The 18,334-nt window shown below is 39.5% G+C and overlaps 1 protein-coding gene across 2 annotated transcripts in view; it reads right to left on the bottom strand.

Moving 5' to 3' along the window:
- Positions 1-18,334, bottom strand: part of LOC103154696 (complement C1q and tumor necrosis factor-related protein 9A-like) — an 83,956-nt gene that overhangs the window by 20,290 nt on the left and 45,332 nt on the right. For both annotated transcript variants that reach the window (XM_007576069.2, XM_016662909.1), the window contains exon 4: positions 829-906. In XM_007576069.2, coding sequence (XP_007576131.1) covers positions 829-906 — 78 coding nt within the window. The remainder of the gene's footprint in view (positions 1-828; positions 907-18,334) is intronic.

The raw sequence follows: 18,334 nt of genomic DNA, 5'->3' as shown, positions 1-18,334 counted from the left end.
GATTGACAAGAAAATTAATTCCTTGCCTGCAGCTACACATCCTGATTTGATCCTATTCCCTCTCCTGCAGGAACCCCGTTGTGGCGCACAGAGAGGGATTGTTGAAACATGCATTTTATAGACTAACACAGACCAAACGTTCATGTTTGCAGACAAGATGCAAACCTGATGAAAATGGATAAGAATGTAAATGTGAGCCTGAGGGGGGTTAAGTGGAGATAAAGTACCCCAACTTGCTAAAAACACAATCTAAAAGCACAATCTAAGATTAAAACAAGGCGCTGTGGTTTTGTATTGTTTATAAATTAAATTAATGCCCTTCGGGGGAAACAATTAACCAATTCCTGCCATCTAATATTTCAATAAACCACAAATATTTGTGCATTCAAGCACACAGGTTCAAAAGTCAAAATCTAAAATAGTTATCAGGCAATCTGAAGATGGGGGAGGGGGGTAACATAGTAAAAACTGCAGGAATTTAATGTTAGCCACATAATTTAATTGTTCTGTAATTACCTAGATTAGCTATGACAGAGACGAAATACCATCAACATGAGTAAAAGGCTTCACCACCACAAGATTATTCTTAATATGAGCTTAATTTTACTTTGTTGCATTTATATGTCTGCTGCTCTGATGAAACATCACATTACGCGGCTAATTACAATGTCTGATTTTAAGTCGTGCTCGGCGAATGATTAAAAATGAAAATATTTCAACTTTATACTCTATAAAATGAGGGCAGAGGTTAAGTATTGTTTGTGCTAACGTTATGTTCTCTGTTTTTTGGCACAGAGCTTGATTTCAGCGATCATGCAGCCGACTCACCCTGCTGCCTTTCTCTGGGAAGCACTTGCACCCTCTGCTGCAGTCCAGGCCTGCACACGGTTCATCAGACTTTCCACCCTGTGAGAAGAAGAAGAAGAAAAAAAAAAGGAAATAAATCAATGTAACTTTTCACCAAGGCACTTCCCAAAACTTCACAATTATCTAAATACAGCAATAAAAAAAATCTGTTCACTGATTCACATTTAGAAAGTCTGTATGCTAATTTGATGAGCTAACTTGATTTTAAGATAGAAAGGTGTTTGTTTGTTTTTTTTACAATTTCTTTTATCTGATCTTACTTTTCTCTTCCAGCAATGACAGTAGACTTTTTCTTGTAGTGCTCGACTTTACCAGCTAATCAGTAACTGAATCAAAAAGTGTCTAGAACCAGAGTCAGAATCAGAAGCAAAATCTAAAGTTTATCTGAAGGACATCTTTAAAAAATATTTGTTGCATTTCGGTGTATTTTGATGTCCAGGAGCCCTCAAGACCAAACCCCTAAAGCTCTCCACCATTAAACAACCACTTTTCAGCTAAGCACTTACCACCTTCTCCTTTCTAACAGTGCAGCACATCGTACACATTCAAGTTAGCAAGCTAGCTAGCTAGCAAGCTAGCAGGTCATGTAGGCCTAGTAACTCCAGCTGCAAAATTATTTTGAATAGACAAAAAAGATAATGGTGCCTTCTAACTAAATAATAAGCTAAGAGGTAAAAAGAAGGGATTAATTAAATCAGCTAAAAAATCTTTCCTCTCTTTGTATTTTGACCATTTCTATTGCTAAATTTTGACAATTTCTATTGTATTTTACACTAAATAACAACATGCCAGGGAAACCTGAAAGAATCACAAGAAATATGCCCACAGATGACCAGGGTTTGAGAAGGAAAAGGTTAAAAGATTAAAAACAGGGTTGTTTAGATAAAAGAAGAAAAGGAATGTGACTGAATGACACACTTTTAATATTACAAACAAATAAAAATGCCTGTAAAAGATGTAAAAAAATAATAAAAAAAAATACATGCTCAATTTTAGTGAGTTTCATTATAATCATGCAATGGAATTTTAAATTAACAATAAACAGTTATGTAAAAACTCAGATAAATCTCAAATTATTCCCACAAAAAGTTGCTTTTGCATTTATATTAGCCTTAAAAGTAAAAGCTAAACTAAAATAATTTATAACTATTGATATTTCAAGCGTAGCGAAAATTTAGAAAGACCTTTTAATAGTCTTATCTACAAAATATGTTTTATAGTTAGTCTAAAACTCAGGTACTTAGGCAAACATTTTTATTTGAATGTAATTTATGGAAAAATATAACAATTCCCAATTATTTCATGATGCAAATCAAAGTACAGTTGCAATCATTTCTCTTTTTGTGACCACTGTTGGAAAATCGAGATGCAGTATTGAGCTGGTTGCAATCTGCTATTTATGCCACTAGAAGGCACTGCAGCCAACATTCAAGACATTATATTACACATCTATTTGTTACTTGGTCTTATATTGATTGATATATTAGGTAAAAAAAAAAAAACAATTTCTCTGAAACCTCTCATTAGATGAAGTGAAGTGACTTCCCATATTAAGTAAGAAGGACCAATGTTCTGATCCACCCTGTTTTTTAAGACAGACTTATTGCCTTCTAAACCCCACATGAACTGCAGATTAGCATTAAGTTCAATGGGTGGCATTCCTCAGATAGCTGTGGAACATCATCCAAAGGTTTCACACCAGAGCACCAAAGAAAGAGCTTTTATAAGCTGCCTTGTGAGAGTGAAATAAGCTTACATACATGAGGCTCTTAAAACTTCAAAAAACCCACATTTGGTGTTTTGGTCCGAGGTTGAAGGGCCAGAAGGAGGGGAAGAGATCTGTCCTTTTGGTCATTTTTGGTATACATGCCTCAACACTTTCATAAATATTTAAAACTTGTCCTATGAGGACAACTTGAACATTTCCTTTCCTGATTTTATAATAATATAAAGGACGGCAGGTTGGTTGTGGTGGGACGACGCATGATGGAGGTCAGGGTGGATGAGGACAGAGCGTGGGGGGCTTATCAGCTCAGTGGTCCTAGTGCCCATAAGCTTAATTAATAAAGGTCAAGCAGCTCTCGTTAGAAATCATCAGCTGGTCGACTGGGTCCTGACAAGGGGCCTGGGAAAGTGTGGCCCTCAATGTGAGGTCCTAAAGAATATCTTTGAAAAATAACGCTGCCACTGGAATCACATTTCTAGTGCAGACAAATAATGATTTATTTTCCTCATCACTTAACAGTTACATAGCAACTTTACTCCAAGTAAACATCAACAGAGGTTTAAACCCAAGTAACTTCATTCTGCAAGAAACTATCTGAAGAACACCTGGTTCAAACGGCTTTTCAGCTGTTATTCATCTAAATTATTCTGTTAGCATCATAACCGGTTTATCTGTGAGAAGAGAAATGAAAAAACAAAAAACAAAAAACAAAAACAGAGAAAGGCCAGCAACACGGCACACAAAAAATGCAGAAATTGAGCAAGAAGGCCTGTAACTTTAACATATTCTGTTATTCTGTAAGTTATTGCGAAAAACGATAATATTGTTGTTTTGAGACCATTTTAAAGTAACATGATGGTAATGGTATAACAATGCAAGTACGCCTCTCAAAGATCAATAAACTTATTTATAGCAAACATTTAACACTGGAACTGGAAAACATTTTAAATATTCTAAACAAACAAATAAAAATAATTATGAAGTCACTGTAAACAGAACTGTCGTTCAAAAAAGGAGCTAGCTGGAACTGGTAGATGATTGATGTCATCCAGTCTCATAGAAAGAGACACAGGAGAAAAACAACCAGCTATACAAATGGAAATGATCGAGCTTGTTTACATTTGTCATGCAGTTAATTGATTTATTCCTTATTGCATTAATCTTAACTTCAGTTCAACCCTCAGACAAGCTGTTGCTACATTAGCGCCACCTGCACTTCTTTATCCTACTTACTTTAACTGAAGTTTCCTTCAGGAATTTAAAGAACTGAAAAGAAAATAAATCGGTCGAGGCCGAAGTCTTTGAATGATAATTGCGACTATTACAACTCCCCCTCCAGCAGACTGGGGCAAAAAAAAAGGGGGGACAAACTCCCTGCAAAGCGAAAGTGAGCTTTGGACAGAGAAGGGAGGGAAAAGGGGAGAGAGGAGGAGAAATGTCATCAGTGGCGGTCTGACTTTCTTCTTTACGATCCCAATTCCCTCTACTTTCGACAAAAATAGGGCAACAGTGAGCAGAGAACAGAAGGAACTACAGTCGAGCAAAAGAGATTAAACCTCTGGGACAAAGACAAGCAGATAAAGATAGCTGCAAAAACAAAGACAGGGTTTGGACGCCCAAATGATTGGATGCTTAGTCACCAAACGCCTATAAAGTACATTTCAGATTTTCCTATTCGTTTCAAAGCCTATTTTCTGACTCATCGATCGTCCAATCAGAGCAAGTCCATTCACATCAGGGGGGGTTTTTGGTTTGATCCAAAACCCTTTGTTGTGGGACGTAATCCGGCCTCCACCTGAGAAGGGTGGAGATGCACTGATCCGCATTCAGTTCCCTCCTGTCCACACCCGCAGCTGAAACTGATGCATTGTATCGGGAAACCGATGCTAAACCAGCACCCGAGGGAAGACATTTGCTCCCGCTGCTAAGAGAGAGAAATACGAGGCAGACTTCAACAACTCAAGTCCTGAAATCTTTTCTTGTTTTAACAATAACTTCCTTCTTGCTGCCATTTCGTGAATATGATTGATGACTACTGATGTGTGAAATGTGTGACAGTTTCCCTGTAGGCAGATTCTCCTGCTGTATTCCTTGATCTTCAGGATGCTGTTCGTTCTCTAATGCTCTCTAATAAAATATCTGACCTTCAGATATCACTTCTAAACTCAATTGCTTACATTGGATTTTATGGAAGGCTATCAGTTTAGATATTCCTTATTCAGTCGCAAAACCGCCAACGAAAAACATTGAAGTTTTTTTGCAAGGTACCGTAAGAGGCCAAAAGCAAAAATCCAATCATACTTTGCATACATGTCCACATGCAAAACGCGAATCAACACGCTGGTTAACGAAGGCTCACGTGGATTCCTCCGTCTTCACACTTATCATCACATCTTAGGCTCTTGTCAACTGGAATTACCCGGTTATTCGCCTTTAAGCTTAAAGCCATGATGTACCAATCAATCCGTGCTGTTTGCTCATACTTCACTGTCCAAACACTTTCATGTTCACATGTCTGGCTGGGCTGTTTCACAGGCCTTCATAGCACATACGTGCTTAACTCTCATGTCTGTAGGTAATGGGGAATACGTCTGGACCTGCCTTTCCATACCTACAGAGTCGGCCCAGATAAGGTTCTGGTCGACCAGAGTGTGGCGTACGTTGGCCCTTTCTGAGCTCTAACGTTGAGAGAACGGGGACCTATAAGATACGGGCTTCTTCGTTGTTATGATGGTTGTGTTCTGCTTGCGCATACGGGAATGCAGGGCTGTGGGGGAAAATGCTAAACAATTTCTCAAACAACAATGAAAATAAACAATCAGCCTTTCCTGTAGCGGCAAAGATTGGATAACGTACCTTCTGCAAGCCACAAAGAGCGCCCGCATATAAATATATATATATATTTATATATTCATACTGGACGTGCAAATAGATAGGAGAAAGTTTTGTTTTAGCGCTCCCTCGGGGCATGCCAACAAGTCATCCCATTTTTTCACAAGTAGTTATAGAAAAACTAGCACAACACTTAGCTTTAAGTCTGCAGCTGTGTTTCCACTACAAATGTGTGCAAATCGTTGTCTATATTCTAAATATTTTTTATAATTCAGCCACTGCTCAAGCTCTCATCACCTATCAGCTGTCGGCGTTTCATTCAGGCGTTGGCGCGACAAACCCCGTAGAGTAGAGTGGTTACATATGAGCCATTTTGTGGAAAATTTACAGAAGAGAAAAACAAAAACAAACCACCATTTTGTACCACTTCCTGTCGTCGTCTTTGTGGTTTTCACCAGTAGTAGCATCCGGCTGTTGATCGCCTGACTGGTGTGATGTGAGAAAAAAAAAGTTTCCATTGCAGTTTTGTGAAATACATTTATTTTGATCTGGCTGAAAAATTACGTCATACTTTACTTCCCCCCCCCCCCAAAAAAAATAAAAAATAAAAAATAAAAAATTGGCATGTTTCCAATAATCAAATTTATTTTCGTGGCTTCAATTTGCGCAATTTTGTGGTTAAAATTCCTGAAGCTACTCATTTAGTTATTCGCTGTAGCGTCACAACTTTATTCCATCAACTGATCAATTCCTGTGATATAAGTTTGACTACAAAGTCTATACATTTTATGTCTGTTGAGTTCAGAGAGAGAGAAACGGAACATCTGCAAGCCAACTCTGACCTTTCGCGCTCACTCTCTGGGTAAAAAGTAGGAATGCTTTTAATCCGCAGCATGTCAGTCGGCGTGCCATCACACGGTGTGTCCCCACGGGAGCGAAACATGTATTTCACCAGCTGTCAGTGAAACTGTTATCGGACTGATTACTGTCAGGATTTAACAATACATGTACGAGACCTGTCGTGAGATTAGCGCTTTAAATGCTTTTTGACTCCAGAGATGTTATTACGTTACTTTTTAGACCTGAACTCGATGTTCAGAAAAGCAGCTGCTTCTGCAAAGAAGAAGAAGAAGCTCGAGTTTCTTTTTTTTTTTCTCCTTCCCTTCCTTTTACCATCAACTCTCAGTCTTTTCTCTTAAACTCTCCCTCCCTCCCTCGTCCGTTGGTTCTCCTTCCACCGGCTCCATCTGTGACCCTGAGACATCCACTGCGGGAGACGAACCAGCTGTGTTTGGGACTCCGGAGCTCCTCGTCTGTTTATTCTCCACTTCAAACGTGCGATTGACTGTTTGTCCCCCAACAAAACAAACCAAAAAAAAAGAAGAAGTTTTAAATTAAATAAAAACAAGAGCACAAACCTGCAAGACGTGACTTTACTTTTACGCTTCGTACAAACGAACGAGGGCCGACGGCGATCTGTATGTCCATTCGGGAGCGATTTCAGATGTGTGTGTAAGTCAACCGTCATGTCCGCGCTGTGTGGGTGTTCTGCTCTCCTCGACGGGGCCACCCATCTGGAGTGGGACCATCAGTGCAGCGGCCAGACGGAGGAAAACTCGTTCATTTAAAGCGGATCCAAACAGGATGTCGCACTCAGCCAGCTGAGGTCGCCGACGGCTGAAAGGAAGGTAAACCGGTGTGGGTTCGTAAATCAAAGATGTCGGCGTGGAGTAGCGCCCGTCATCGTCGTCAGACGAACTTCGCTCGTTTAGCAGCTCAGTAAAATGTGTTGGTGTGATTTCATTCAGTGAGATTTTGGAAAAGTGCGTTGCAGAAAATGCACTCGAAAACCCACTCATTGAATATGTTTCAAAATGTTGAAAACTATGAATTTCAGTGAAAAGAAAAAAGAAATTATGTAATGTTAAAGTGTGCACCAAAAAAGTCAAAGAATGTGATTTCAAGAGTAAATGAGTAAATCTCCCACACTGAGGCGTTCGAGTAGAAAGTGTTCAGTTTCAAGCTTAGCATCAAATTAGACGGGGGGCTTTATCGAGCCACTGATAGGATCGGATGTCTCTTTTATGGGTTTTGGATCAGATCCCAGCTGGCGCGTTGCTCTCTGAGCAGCACGGAGTAAAGCGTGTTGCATCAACATGGACAGCATGTAAATCCCTGAGCATCAAACGTCTCGTTCGCTTTGCATCGGCTTTTCTGAACCTCTTCCAAAGCAGGCCGCCACCGAATCGATCCTTTGTCCAGACCTGCCCGCGTGAATCCTGCGAATTTTCACTAGGAAAACGTCAGCCGTCTCTTCAAATCCAGACGGCTGTCAGTGAGAGCAGATGGACAAGTTAAAGATGCAGTGACGTCTTGACGGGTTGAAGCAAAACTCTTCACATCGGCACACAGAATCCAGCTGAATATGAAAATTGTCATTTGAAAAGTTATTTAGTAAATCTTCTGATATAGGAGGAACGCTACTGTGAGTGGTAGCTGTTTTTGATTTGGGCGATATGTCTTTCCAACCAGGGCGCTCTCGCTACGGGGGGCAGCACGAGGGTTCAAAACATAAAAAGTCAGTCGGCAATAGTCAGACCAAGATTTCCTTTGCTTTTTTTTTTTTTTTTTTTTTTTAAATTTGAGGTTAAACATAAGTGGGAGCAGCTTTGTGTTGCCCACACTAAACATGAACAAAACATGGCCGTACACCAGTTTGGTGACGTTTAGCAAAAATGCTAAACTAAAGAGCTCTTTTAAAGTTTCCAAACAATCTGTAGTCTTTGATCGCCTCTAGTTCAACATCCAAACTGCTCAGACTAAATAAACCTGGACTGAATCATTCCAGACTTAATGGAGACTCTAAAAAACAGTACTGAAAAAGTTTTAAGACTTTTTCTCTATTTGTTTAAAAACTATTTTAAAAAAAAGAAGGATTTTTTTATTTAATTTTTGGGCTAAATGAAAATTAATTGAACATGCAAATCAAAATCAAATCACTAGTCAAACTTGAACTGGTATTTTTTTATTCTTGTTTAAGAAAGACACCGTAAATATAACGTATAAAAGTCTTCGGTATATGTAAAAAAAAAAAAAAAAAAAAAAGCCACACCACTGAAAAGAAAAAAAAGACTGTTCGTTCCATTAAGATCGCATATGAAAAGTTATATTTTTTGCTTTACACACACACACACACACACACACACACAGAGATATCCTCATTTCTGTTTCCTCTGGCTAAACATTCTGAAGTCATGATGGAACAGAGACACCATTAGCAGGATTAAGACTCTGCCTGTCTAGCCTTGTCTCACTCATCCCGTCTCCCCCCCCCCTTCTTTTACTTTTAACCCTTATCACAAACCAGATCACAACACTCGAAGGTAACAATTTCAACAACATTTTTTTTTATGTCTTTCACAATCAAACTTCAAACACGCACACGCCACATATAGTTTTGGAGCCGAGCGTCGCGCGTTCTCGCTAATCCAACTCAGGTGATTTACGGCCCAGATCGTCAATCCTCGTACCTGGTATTTCAGCCCCGAGGCGCAGCCTGGTGCAAATACTTTAGCCCCCTTCAAATGTTTAGATTAGGATCCATCACGCAGTGAAAGGGACCCGGGCTGTTGTGAATTTATTCTGCAGGATTAAAACGATCTTCACATATTCTGCAAAATAAAGCTTCAAAATATATTGTTTTACGTTTTTAGTAACTGCACTTGACGTTACTGCTTTAGGAAAGGCAAGTTACATTCATGCGACACTATTCAACACTTTTACTTCCTGTCAGCTCAGTTATAAAACTTAACATGTGCACCTGTTTTAGAATGCATGAATTTGCCTGATTTTAACATTTTTGTGAGCTTTTTTTCCTGTTTTCCCCCCTCAGATCAATAAAAACCACCAGTGGAGACTTATGAGCTTAAACATTGAAGAAAACAAACAATGCTGACAAACCCAGTACAGATGGATTCATTTATCATTTATGGCGAGTATATTTTTTATTACTTTGTACCAGTTCTAAATATGACCTTCTAAAGTTTATCTCAAACATGATAAAACAGTATCCCTGTGAACTCCATGATATTTTTAAGATTAGATTGATGTATTCTTATATCCTTTGATAAGACGCCCACTTAAAAATTTCCAAACTACTCCTTTGAGGAAAAATTGCGATGTTTCCTTCCTTTTAGCGACTGGTTTGTGTGATTGCCTCTTATGCCACAACCACAGAGTCTGAGCAAAATTTCCTTTTCAAAATTGCAGAATATGGACAACATGTAATTTGGAAACCCGGGAATCTAAAACATAAGTCCTGAAATTTTGTTTTTCCTTTAATATTTTTTGGTTTTTGTTAATGAAAACCAGTTGACTTGTAAAGTGATCTTTAGTCGCCATCTTGATTTAGGGCGGGGAAAAAAAAACACAGAAACAAGGACAATTTATGAAGTTTTTCTCAATCTGCATTTTCTTTAAAGTATTTTACATATGCTTGATGGGAAAAAATAATCTACAAATAATTTATGTTATGTGCCACAGAAAAATGTAGAACTACTGAACAATTTCACAATGACAAACCAACACTTTGACTATAAACTGAGTATAGAACTTGCTGTATACCTTTGTATAAATTAGATAAGTAGATCAATACTTAGGAAAAAAAACATCCAGCATCTGGTGTCAAGTTCAGATATAAAGTTTGACTGGCGCATAAAAAAATGACCAAATAACAAGACATTACATAAACTGTTGCATTCTGGGTAAAAACTGGTTGTTTTGGTAGAGGAAAGTAATTTTGAAGTGACATGAGGTAAAAAAAAAAAAAAAAAAGTTTTTTAAATAATTCCAATTTTCTACTTCAGAAAGCAGAAACAAAATTGAGAATGTATTGATCTCTACCTGGAAACATAAATAATATTAAAGAAGAAAAATTCACCACAGCTCAACCATCGGCGCAAATGAAAAACTCCCAAAATTCACTCAGACCTGATGATATAACAACATCTTCCTGTAGTTTCAGTGATTGATCTCCTGTATCTAACCATTAACTTCATAAACACAAACGATGAAATCCAGATGAATCGTTGTGGCGCAGAGACGCCAGGATGAGGCGTCTCTGCGCCAGAACTCACAGGTTTCAAACAGAACCGTCGACACAAGCTGCTTCGCTCATGATGCGGCTTTATGACCCGAGATGTTGTGTTGGTATGAGGGGGGGGGGAGGAAGCCAAAATAAACGGTGGGCATCTGTCGGGACCTGAGAGCAGAGACAGAGAGCGAAGTGATCGATGGAGCAGGTGGAGGATGTTTGGATGTTTGCCGGCCGTAAATTAGGCGCGGGCAAGCTTTAACAGAAACAACCGACTGGAAGAGACGAGAAGCAGAGCGCCGCCGACATCAGTTGTTTTTTTTTTTTTTTTTATGCAAAACAAATAAAGATCTTACGTGTGATCAAAAGGTGTTGATATAAACTGGTGGTTAAAAAAAAAAAAATGTGAGAAGGGGTAACCTGACCCAAAGCACGAAACAAAGGATAAAATGTCTAAAAATCCCTCTGTGTTCAGATTAACGAGGCTCTCGTACGTTTTTAATTTTATTTTGTGCGTGCAGACTCAAACTTCCAGATATCTGAGATGAGGTTTGGGCTTGTGGAAAAATTCACAGTCAATCTGCATATAACCCCCAAAAAATGTAAATCTAAAGTCTTTTGTAGGATAAAACAACAGAACTATAGATCCTCAGGTTCTCATTTAGTACGTTAAACATATATAGTTAAGCCAAAAATGAACCATACCAGTTGTAAATTTCATGGTTTAAGTTTTTATTATCATTTTAGTTTTTTTTCCCCCTCAGTTCAAATGTTTTGATTGCTTTAATGCTGGCAAAAGATTTTATCTTTTTTTTTTTTCAACCTTCCGTTTGCAAGACAACATCTCTACCACCGCTCCACAGCCAGACAATACATAAGTCATCAATTAAAAAGTGATTAGCTACGTAGATATAGATATGTACTTCAAAATATATATATATTTTTTTTTGTTCAGAGATGTTCTCCATCCTCAAGAGAATTTCCTTTCATACTGTTAAAGACAGTAGATCCCACCGCAAAGGAGTGTTTGATGTTTGAGCTGAGTTATCGAGGTGTACGACGTTTCAGATAATATTTATAAAATAGGTTTAGACTGTGGTGCGGCAGGGAAGCTTAAAGCTAACAGTAGCCAGAGGGTCTCATCATTAATCCAGTTTATCTAAAAGGAAACGTCTGAAATGGAGAAAATCTGTACAAACCAACCATGGAAAACCACAAGATCTACATGTAACGTCAGTGTTGGATCACAGGAACAAAGACGGCGATTAAAACACGTTTCCTAAAAATGTTATTGATAATTAGCTTCTGTTGTCAGTCAGATTCTTATTCTGCTGTAACTGTGGTCAGACATTCAGAGCATTACAACAAATTTAAAATATTTGAATGATTGATTTTAATTTAATTTGATTTCGTCAAGGTTTCCATAGCAACACGTGGAACTCCAACATCTTCACACCTTGTTATTTTATTTATGTGATCCACCAACACAAAGACGTGCCCAATTGTAAAGTCAGAAAAAGCAGCTAAAGCTCAGTGAGCTGGTCAATTTTTCCACATCTCTGCTAAATTAGATTTAGGTTCGGACTTTGACTGGGCCGATAAACTACACGAACATACCTGGTCTGAAACATTTTGTTGTAGCTCAGGCTTTATGTTTTGGGTTGGAAGTAAAAAAAAGTGCTGTACAGAAGAAAATTAAAAACATTAAACATTGAAATAGTTCATCAACAGCAATTGTAAAAAAAAAAAAAAAAAGTTTTTAGTTTCTTTTTAAACTAGAGACACAGCGGTTTGATACTAATATCTGTATCAGCGCCGATACTGAAAAAAATTCTAGATTGAGCATCGGTGACAATAAGATCTATTCACTCTAACTCTGTGCCTGAGTGTCACGCTTTATTACTAATTTTACATTATATTTATGACTCATTTGAAGGAAGCCTTTGCCTGGAGGGACAGGGGGTAATGGAGGAGAAGCAGAGGGAGAATGGGTGTGAACAGTGAAGGGAAAATGCACCGGGGCAATAAAAGACGTAATGGGACCAGAAAGGCCCAGGTGAAGGCCAGCTGGGAGGAAAGCAGGGCGTAACACCGGACAGGTGAGACTAATGATGGTGTAAAAATAATCCAGAAGGAGGCTGAGCAATGAGTGAGGGGAAAAAAGGAGGAATACTAAGAAAGAGGCGGAGGGGAAAAAGCAAAGAAAGAAATGCGTCGAAACAAGATCCTGCTTCAGCTGAGCAGCTTTGTTTTGTTACTTTGAGCGAGAAAGAAATGAGGAATCATAACACAGTCCAGAACATTTCTTTAAAAGATTGCGAGAAAGTGTGGCTCCTTGAAGAGCAAAGTTGAAAGACATCTTCATCCCTCATTCTCTAAACCTTTCCAAGATCCCTCACAGTTTTTTTTTTTTGGACATGATCTGTTTTTTTCTTATTACTTTCTTTTCGGTTCTTTTCCCCGACCGTGACAGCAAGAGTCGGCGATTGGTTCAGAAAAGTAGAACGGGAGTAAATGAAGATCGTCTAAAGGGAAACAGGAGACAACACAGGTTCAAACTTTGAGGTAAAACGACCTTTTTTATACCCGATTGATTCAGAAGTCAGACTTAAGCGACTGAAACAAAAAAAGAAGATTCCTCTGAAGACAATACGTATAATATAAAGAATTAAGAGTTTAAAGTTGCGTGTGTGTGTGTGTGTGTGTGTGTGTGTGTGTGTGTGTGTGTGTGTGTGTGGACTTCAGGGGGTGAAGATCATCATCCTGACCTCCATTATCATTTGATGGTTTCACTTTGGGCCCTCAGGGCGGCTTAGCTGCTCTTTGGGTTGTCGCATACCGATTCACACTGGAGGCTGAAGGTAACGTTACCCACTGCATTTAAATGGCAACCATGTTGGGAAATAAGACATCAGACTGAGAGATTTCAACTGGTTCTTGTCATCCAGCTGGGATAATAATAGATCTTCAAACATCAGGCGTCCTTGTGACTTTTCTCATGTTTAAACTATTTAATTTGCACCATTTAATTGTAGCTCCACTGGAGGAAAAAGGCATCCCCGCAGCATGATACTGCCACCACCGTTTTGCACTGTGAGGGACGGTGCGTTCAGAGTAGAATCTGTATCTGCATTTTCCTCCTCGGTTTTTGATTAATGCGACGTTTTATGCTGGTATGTCGCATAAAATTCCAGTATCGTCACAAAGCGTGAAGAAGTTTGAGTTTTTTTTCTTCCCCCTTTTGCAAGTAAGCGTATTGTTCTTTCAGACTCTTTCACTTTGATCAAAATGTGCAAGAAAATCTGAAAAAATAACACATACAATGCTTGGACACAACCTGAACTATTGATAGGCTCATTTAAATGGACTTGTTAATTATAAAAGAGCATGTAAAAATAACTAAGAAGCTTCCTGGAAGATTAAAAATGAAGTTTTTAGTTGTTTTGAACAAAAATTCGGCTGCATAGAGTGTTTTTATTGGGGGTGGGGGGAATGAGAGCCTTCTCTCAGTGACACTTCTTAGAAAGTGATGCCTGAGACGGCAGCACACACTAACCTCTGGCTGCCTCTCACCACACGCTACCACAGGACCAAACAACACCCATTTATTACATATCCTCCTGCTGACAACCTGGTTTTGGACTCGACCGTTTAAGCGTTTCAGGCGCAGAGCTTTACTTCCGTGGTGCGACTAGAGAGCCGGTGGTGATCTCACCTGTCCGGTTCGTAATCCATGACAAGTGGCGGGTAAGTGCTCACGAACACAAGGAGGATTTCAGCTTGTAAATTTCAGAACCTCGCTTCGATTTGCACTTATTCAAGTCTAATTCGCATGTGTGTGTGTGTGTGTGTGTGTGTGTGTGTGTGTGCGTGTGTGTTTGAGTGCACCAGCGACTCGCCCCATGTGCTCATACTGCTGAATTCCACATGCGCCGGCTGTAAGTAAACACGACTCTGGCACCGGAGCCCAACACGCTCATGTTCTGTGAGTCTGACGGGTTGGACAACACGGCCACTCCAAACAAGAACTGTAATAAATCTGAACCGTGAACCGTTTGGTTGTCCATCTGAGGGCCGACCCGTCACAGTGACAGAGATTCTCGGTGCTTGTAGCGTAATCTGTTGTTCTCCATTGAACGGTACTGTGAATAACGCAACAGAATCTCAGCTACGACCGAACTAAATGTAGTTTATGACCCGTAGATCTCTGCTAAGGTAAAATTTTGTGGTGAAATTTTAGGTAAATGCTAAAAACAAATAGGAATAGATAGCATGCCAACAAGATGAGGTGATCCTGAATGCTGAAAAAGTTTTATAAAAGTAGAAAGGAAACGGCTCACTTATTCTAATTTCTTTTAATTCTTCAATGAAATCCTTGCAAGCGGCTTCTATTCCTCCTGATGTTTGCCTCATTCCTCGGTTTGCCCTAACTTAACCTTCTCTCTATTATTTCTGTGAGTCAGGTCATAATTGCAGAACATTGCAAACCTCTAATGGGATGAGTCTTCAACTGTGGGTTCAAAAGTTAAAAAAAAGAAAGAAACAAGAAAGAGCCCACCCATCCCTCCAGACAGCAATCATTAGAAACAGACAAAGTTTCCCCTCCGCCATTGTTTGCACCGCATCGTTTCTTCTTCATGTCTGCTTTCTCACTGATTGTGCCAACCTTCTACTTAAAGAAGACAAAATGTTCGCTGTGAATTCAAAGCCCTCCGGCGGAGCAGCTACTGTGCAGTCTGGTATGTAGAAACCACAACAGAGATGTGGGTCATCCCTACATGCTCTTACTGAAGGCGTGTTCATCGTCAGCCAGAACCTTGGAGTTCTGCCGCCTGAAGCTGACGACGAGACCCGAGTTCCGGCTTCGGCCGCAAGAGGTGATGTGGAGGCAAACACAGATGGTCAAGTGCATCTTTTCATCTTTGTCTGATCCTCAAATTCCAGATTTTGACCTCAAAAGATCCCAACACGCACACAGCCATGGAGAACCCCACGGCTGTGTAATCGGACCAAAAGAGTTCAACGGACCAGCAAAGTTCACTTTTGCCCTTTTCAACAACAGCAGGCCTTTTTTTTTTTTTACTGATTTCTGGAAGTAGTCTGTTAGTGTGACTTGTCTTTGCTCTAAAATGCTGAAAGGTGTTGACAGTCGGGGCAGTTTTAACGTTGAGAGGATCGGAGGATCCAGACGACGACCCGAGCGGCGAGTCCGGGTCTTCGCAGGTCATAGCGATGCACCGTTTGAGCTGAACGGGATTCCTCAGCAGAAACCTCACTGAATGATTTCGGTCAAAATAAAAAGGCTCTCTGAAGCCCAGAGGCCTGATTCATAAAAGTGATTTGCAGACTCCAAATGTGCTGAAAGCAACACCAGAGACGATGATCTCACACTGGAAGTCGCGGCTCGTGGGTTCATGAAAAGTCTTTTTGCTAAATATTTCTGCGTAAAGGCTGGGAATTTGTTCACACGTCCAGAAATGTGTCTGCTCAGCTCAACCACTGGAGAGAAATATATGGTTTTGTCAGACTGATGAATGCGGTTTGCAAATTTTGAGGCTCGGATCAGGTTTTTAGGGTCATTCGGTTCATGGACGGTTTTAACATGAAGGTTTTCGGTTTTTGGTTCAATTCATGGTTTTCGAGTTTCCGTTTCAGGAGTTGTTGGTGCTCAGTTTGGTTCAGTTCTTGGTTTTGGGTTCAGTTTGACTGACTTTCATTCAGCCTTATCGTGTTGGGAAGCCATCTGATATTCAGCATCATGTTTCCTTAAAAAGACTGGGAATTATCCTGTAATGAAGCGTCAATAAAATGTAATTCTGCACTTTAAACATGTAAATCAAACATTTTCCATAGCTGTAGTTTCAACATTTCAGTGTATTAGTTACAGTCTGATATTTAACTAAGAGATTGTTCAAAATGAGTAAGAAGTTGTTCTAGTTGTTTTCTTGTACTGCAGCAAACAAATGTGGCTAACAAACTGCTAATAAAAGAAATGTCTGAGTAACATAATACTGACTTAAATGAAGGTTAAAACCTCCAAAGCCCATCAGATACAAAACTTATTTTATATTTAATTATCAACATACATGTCTAAATTACTAGGTAATTTTTCCAGTAAATAAAAATAACAGCAGTTAACTCTCATTTTTCAGCATAGAACAACCAACCATTATTATATTTGGCAGCTGGATTCCTAGTGGAAGGAAATTTTACACAGATTGATAAATTAAAAAAATCATGACTCATTCACTCACAAAGGCTCCAGCGAATCCCGTGACTCGTTGCACGGTTAACAGACCAGCTGCGCATTGCCGACATCTGCATCACCTCTTCGCCTTTACACCTAGATCGCTTTCATGTTCCTTCTCCAAAATTAAACCAGATGAAGCACATATCAGAAAAAAAACCCCCCATCTGGTCAGTCTGGTGTTTTCCACATGACTATAAATGGTAACGGGTTCAGGGTCGAGGCTCGAATCAAGCCGTAAAACCGCCTTCTGAGAAAAAGCTGCTTCCATTACTGAACGGCTCTCAGTAACTCAGAGAGTCCTTGAGATTCTTCCCAAACATGAAAGGCTGTTTGGCCTGTTTTCATGTTCACTCAAAGACTCCGTGTCCATCTTTTTATCCAATTTTTTTTTTTTTGGACAATATACAAATTAAAAGTATTAACTAATATTGTGTTATGTTGCAGTGAGATAGAAAAAAAAGGAGAAAGAATGTTGCCTTCTGCAGAATTATGTGGGAGCCTTTAAAAAAAAGAAACATTTAAATCACAGCAGAGACAAAAGAAAAAAACCCTATACTGTTACCAAGGTCCAAGTATGTGTACATATAAGTATCCTGCAGGCAGACACTCACCCCCAGCTATGGTATAGGACCTTTTACCCCCCACCACCTCCACTCCTTTGAGCTGCTCTCAAAGAGGTTAAAATATCACCCCGACGCTCCTTCTTTTGTGATCCGATCCCACCTCTCTTTCTCTGCCTCTGGCGTTCATTTCAGTTCACGGCCCCGGCTCTCTGTCCCTATATGCGTCCGTGTGAATGCGTTTGCGCGAAGCAGCAAAAGAAAAGAGGCCAACGAGAACAACGGCGGTACCTACAGACCGTGAGACTTTTGATGGGAGGCAGCAAAATGGATCCTGAAGCTGTGAATGGGGAGGAGAGAAAAGGGGCTGTGGGAAGGAATGTCACAGAGGCTCGAGGACGGGAAGACGCAGCCATCTCCGGATGCCGAGTTACTGATGACGCTTTCTGGATTGTGGAAATCCGATGCCATTAAATGCGCCGATTTCATTTCTCGACCAGATCCAGTTGCTGATCTTTGGAATGCCTATAATTTAATGTATTGACTTTTCTTGTATTTTTTTCTTTTTTTTATCTTTTTAGGTCAGATTTTAACTGTGCTCAATGACAATTTTTTAAAAAAGAAGGCATATGTGAGTTACTAAAATGAGCTTGATAATTTCCATTTGCATGATTTTCTCGTTTCTTTCACTTTTTCGACCAAATACTAAATAAAATGCTTCAGTCTGGTGCATCGCTCTTTACCAGCCCTACTTTGAAGGTTATTTTTCTTCAGAGTCTTCACTATTCATTGTATTTGTTGTGTCAGGTTTTCATTTATTTTGGATATTTAAAATATCTTCCAGTTTTAGTGTTAAATGTTCATGAGAGATTGCTTGCATTGCAACCCCATTACCATTTTATTGCTTGAAAATGGCGTCAAAAGAGCGATATTATCGTTTATCGCAATAACAACTGCGATAAGCGGTTGTTTATCGTTTTTCTGGACAATTTATCGTCCATAAAAAC

Source organism: Poecilia formosa, unplaced genomic scaffold, assembly GCF_000485575.1.
Source record: "Poecilia formosa unplaced genomic scaffold, Poecilia_formosa-5.1.2 Scaffold395, whole genome shotgun sequence".
In the NCBI taxonomy this organism is placed as follows: Eukaryota; Metazoa; Chordata; class Actinopteri; order Cyprinodontiformes; family Poeciliidae; genus Poecilia; species Poecilia formosa.
This window is presented reverse-complemented; position numbering and strand designations above follow the sequence as displayed.